Genomic DNA, 2,030 nt, shown 5'->3' on the forward strand with positions numbered 1-2,030 from the left:
TTACGGACCCATCCACAGGTAGTACATGGCCGTGACGGTCCTTTGGAAATCAGCCGGTATCTCCACCGTGATGTCGTGATAGAAACACGGTTGGACCGGGCAGAACGACGGTAACGGCGGCCAATTGTTGGCTCTGCCTACGGGACAACGGCACCGATAACGGATAAGGATGGATATAACGGGATAAAGGACCGAATGGAACGGACCCATAACGGACCCATAACGGAACCCACCGGAGCCGCCCCCCCCCATGGCGGCGTTCTGCAGCTCCCGTTCCCTCCGGTCCAATTCCTCCGCTTTCCGGTTCAGTTCCTCCTGCCGTTTCAGCAGCTCGGCCGTAGCGGCGGCGGTTGAGGCCTATGGGGGGATAACGGGGGTCGGTTGCCATCCTTATTTCCCCCTTATTTCTCCCGGTACCGGTACCGAACCTGTGTCCCGTAGGAGCCGTAGTTCCGTGGTTCGGTTGGGCTCGGTCTCCTCGGTTCTCCTCCATGTGGCGGCGGAACCTCACGGTACGGCGGAGGCTGCGGGGAGTGAGAAGGGAACGGTGAGAGGAACGGGAGCACCGGACCGGACCGAACCGGGACCGAACCGGGACCGGGACCGGACCGACCCCGGTTCCATCCGCCCCGTGTTGGCTCCTCACCGCGCTGTTCTCAAACGGGTTATAAGCGTCCAACGTCGCGCTGTCGGTACCGGACCGGTGCTGCACCACGGCGGGGTCCTGAAAGAGACGAACCGGGCTCGGTACCGGGAACCGGACCGGGATCGGTACCGGGATCACACCGGGGTTACACCAGGCCCGAAGCCTCGCACCTGGAAGGGGTTGTCCGGGAGCACGGCGGGGCCGCCATGTTGGGCCATGGCCGAACCGGGACCGGGACCGGAACCGCCGCCGAGTCCGCCGCGCCAACCCCGCCCCTCGCCGCTGATTGGCTGCCGCCGTCATGACGTCATCGGCGCCGCTCGGGCCTAGCCGCAGGGGGGCTCTGCGCATGCGCTGGATCGGGCTGCACGCTGAGATCACGTGATGCGATCACGTGGCCGGAGTCACGTGGCGGTGTGCGCTCCCTCTTCTCACTTCCGGTCTCGCTGCCCGGAGGCCCCGCTTATAGGGCGGCCAGGCCCCGATTATAGGGCTGCAGGCCTCGCTATAGGGCTGAAGGCCCGGCTTATAGGGCGGCCAGGCCCCGCTATAGGGTTGTGGTCCCCGCTTATAGGGCTGCAAGGCCTCGCTTATGGGACTGAAGGCCTCACTACAGGGCGGCAAGGCCCCGCTTATGGGGTGGCCAGGCCCCGCTTATAGGGCTGAAGGCTTCGCTATGGGGCTGCAGGCCCGGCTTATAGGGCTGCAAGACCTCGGTATAAGGCGGCGGGCCCCGCTATGGGGCTGAAGGCCTCGCTATGGGGCTGCTGTCCCTGCTTATAGGGCTGCGGGTCCCGCTATAGGGTTGCAGTCCCCACTTATAGGGCTGCAGGCCCAGCTATGGGGCTGAAGGCCTCGCTATAGGGCTGCAGTCCCCGCTTATAGGGCTGCAGGCCCAGCTATGGGGCTGCAGGCCCTGCCATAGGGCAGCAAGACCCCACTTATAGGGCTGCAAGGCCCCGCTTATAGAGCTGCATATATATTATAGGGGGGACCCTGACACAGATATGGGGCTGCCCTTTATCCCTGTATGTGATACAGCAATACCCACCTGCAGAGCAGCCTGGCTTCCCTGTGCCCCCATAGAGCCCTGTGCCCCCCATAGAGCCCTGTGACCCCCATAGAGCCCTGTGCCCCCATAGAGAGCCCTGTGCCCCCATAGAGAGCCCTGTGCCCCCCATAGAGAGCCCTGTGACCCCCATAGAGCCCTGTGACCCCATAGAGAGCCCTGTGACCCCATAGAGCCCTGTGCCCCCCATAGAGCCCTGTGCCCCCCATAGAGAGCCCTGTGCCCCCCATAGAGCCCTGTGCCCCCCATAGAGAGCCCTGTGCCCCCCATAGAGAGCCCTGTGCCCCCATAGAGAGCCCTGTGACCCCATAGAGA

At 64.3% G+C, this 2,030-nt stretch overlaps 1 protein-coding gene across 1 annotated transcript; it reads right to left on the minus strand.

Annotated features, from left to right (window-relative positions):
* SCAMP3 (secretory carrier membrane protein 3) lies at positions 1–953 on the minus strand. Its single transcript, XM_015884639.2, has 5 exons — positions 817–953; positions 647–724; positions 429–524; positions 234–357; positions 1–137 (listed from the first exon to the last, which is right to left on the minus strand). The coding sequence occupies exons 1-5, from the start codon at positions 862–864 to the stop codon at positions 1–3; spliced, it is 483 nt and encodes a 160-aa protein (XP_015740125.2). The 5' UTR covers positions 865–953.
* Between the last annotated feature and the right edge of the window lie 1,077 nt (positions 954–2,030).

The sequence above is a fragment of the Coturnix japonica genome, chromosome 25 (genome assembly GCF_001577835.2).
Source record: "Coturnix japonica isolate 7356 chromosome 25, Coturnix japonica 2.1, whole genome shotgun sequence".
NCBI lineage: Eukaryota > Metazoa > Chordata > Aves > Galliformes > Phasianidae > Coturnix > Coturnix japonica.